Source organism: Pygoscelis adeliae, unplaced genomic scaffold, assembly GCF_000699105.1.
Source record: "Pygoscelis adeliae isolate BGI_AS28 unplaced genomic scaffold, ASM69910v1 Scaffold154, whole genome shotgun sequence".
NCBI lineage: Eukaryota > Metazoa > Chordata > Aves > Sphenisciformes > Spheniscidae > Pygoscelis > Pygoscelis adeliae.
This window is the reverse complement of record NW_008825113.1, coordinates 4,231,951-4,234,295: the sequence shown is the minus strand read 5'-3', so window position 1 is coordinate 4,234,295 and position 2,345 is coordinate 4,231,951. Positions and strand designations below refer to the sequence as shown.

At 45.1% G+C, this 2,345-nt stretch overlaps 1 protein-coding gene across 1 annotated transcript in view; it reads right to left on the bottom strand.

The window, feature by feature from the left end:
• Positions 1–1,064: 1,064 nt before the first annotated feature.
• The window catches only part of PCP4 (Purkinje cell protein 4), an 80,920-nt gene continuing 79,639 nt past the window's right edge, over positions 1,065–2,345 (bottom strand). The window contains exon 3 of the mRNA XM_009328036.1: positions 1,065–1,865. Within this exon, the coding sequence (XP_009326311.1) occupies positions 1,738–1,865 (128 nt within the window). The 3' untranslated portion in view covers positions 1,065–1,737. The remainder of the gene's footprint in view (positions 1,866–2,345) is intronic.

Genomic DNA, 2,345 nt, shown 5'->3' with positions numbered 1-2,345 from the left:
GTTTGGGCTTCTCACTAAATTGTTGCCCAGCACCACAAGTGCCTTAACCTGCATAAGGCTGAGGGCCTTCCCTTTGCAGTCCCACAGCCCCCCTTTCAGGCGCAGCTCTGCACCCCTGCAGTATTGCTGCTATGGTGGGCTCTCATGGGAAGCGACTGCCACCAGTGTGAGGTCCTTCCGTTCCCTCTATCCCTACCCTTTGGTCGTAGCTTTCTGTTTACACGAGGGGACTAATGATATATGTGTCCTTTGGCCTGGTGATCAGAATACTCCTGTGGAAGGTGGGGCGGGAAGAAATTAATCCCTCTAGGCAGAGCTGGGAATCATACCTGAATCTCCCACACCTGAAGGAGTCCCAACTCCAGGCTGTCCAGTTAAAGGCAACTCAGCATGCCTGCCTCTGTCAGCCTGGAGGTGAGGCTCACGCTGCCTTCTTGGAGAACCACTGCAAACACCGGTCCTTCAGAGAACGCTTCTGCCTCTGATTTCCCTAGAGACAGAGATGCCTACTGGAAGCCCTACCGATGAAGCCAAGAAGAGGATGAGCTTTTTTTACACGTCTCTGTGTAGTGCGTGTCCCACTTGCTCAAGCTAAATAGCTCCTTTTTCTGAGTACAAGGTACTTGTTTAAACCTTTTCTGAACCTTCCTCGTGCACTATATGGGCAGCCGGTTCCAGATTAGGCCTGAAGCCAGGCAAGATCCTTACTTAGATCCAGCCTGAAACTGGTCTGTAACTGTTTTACAACAGGGAGAAAACAGAAATACTTCCCAATTTCAGACATTGTTGTGGCTGCTTTTTGTTAATCAAAAACTGGGCTAATACAGTGATAAAGTAAGCGGCTCATATAAAGTTGAATACAGAACAGTGCAAATGGAGACAGGGAGTCTGTTATGATTTACTCATCAAATACTGAAAATAATATGAAAAGAGAGAGATGGCATAGAAATAGTTACTGATTATGCAGCGAGTGAAAAGCTGCATCAAAAAGAGAATTTAGAGGGTCAGTTTCTATTTTTACAAATAAAAAAAAAACCTTCCAAATGTTTCTGGAATTGGGGTTTGTATTTTGTGTCTGATTTATTTTTTTTTTCCATAACAGTCAATGTGGTCCAAGCTGGGTAATTCTGAACGTTATCATGCAAAGAGGAAGGACAGGGACAATTTCCCCACTTAAGCCATTTTATTGGCATAATTGCAAGACAAAAATAAACTGCTCACTGCTTGCTACACCTCTTCCCCTCATGCCAGCTTCTGTCTGCAACTTTGTACTTTCAGCTCATTACCAGAAAGTAATTTTATTGTCACATTTGGCTGGCAGCTGGAATTCTCCAAATGAGGTAAGCAGGGCTGAGATGCGTGCTCTCGTTCCTCAGCAAAAACCTTGTAACATACGGTGCTGTTACGTCTCCAAGCTTTATTTGAAGAGGAAAACAGGCATCTGGGATGGGTTCATTTGTAACGCTGTGGTTGCTGGATTAATATGAAGAGACAGATGAAGGCAGACACTTTAATTACTTCACCCTAACTTTTTATTACAACATCAAGTAAAATGGTGAGTTACAGAGGATAATGGGCGTGAAACATCTGGGATGAAGTCACACACAAGCTCATGGTTTGTTATCTGCCAATGGGGTTTTAAATATTGATAATTTCTGTACATGCATCTTTGTGTTATTTCTGATTTTCTTGATAAATCATTTCAGGATTACTTTCTTTTTAGCTGTGAGGTAGCTACTAAGACTGAGACCCTGCTTTTTTCTTCTGGAATTTTCTGAACTGGGACTGTATCGCCACGGCCGCCCGCTCTGTCTCTGGCGCGTCCATGTCTATGTCAAATTCCTCTTGAACCTTCTTCTGCCCATCTGCTCAAAGAAAACAAAACAAAACATCAACAGTTTTTTCAGCGATAATCACTGGACAGCACAGGTGAAAAACCCTGCCCCTTTCTCCTCACAGCCGTGACAATGGGGAGCATATTCAGAAAAAAATCCTGGGACCAGTTTCGGCAAACACAGCTGGCCAAATCCCCCACCCCCTCCCAACAGCAGAGTCCGTGACAGCCCCTAGGCACCGAGGAGTGACATCCAAATGCTGCTCGGCAGTCACCGAGCATCACCCTGATGTCTGAGCAAGCCCTCTCCTGCCCGGGGAGCTAACAGCGAGGGGCAGAGGGACCCTCCTGTGCCACCCTGCAGATAGAAGTTACCCATATCCCCACGTTTACTCTAAAACAAAGACACCTTAAAATATTTTAAAGTAGGGATTAAGACTCTGTTCCCATCACACCTCCTGCATTAGAGGAAAAGATACTTCCTAAGGCAAATTTCCATCCTTTTCACTTG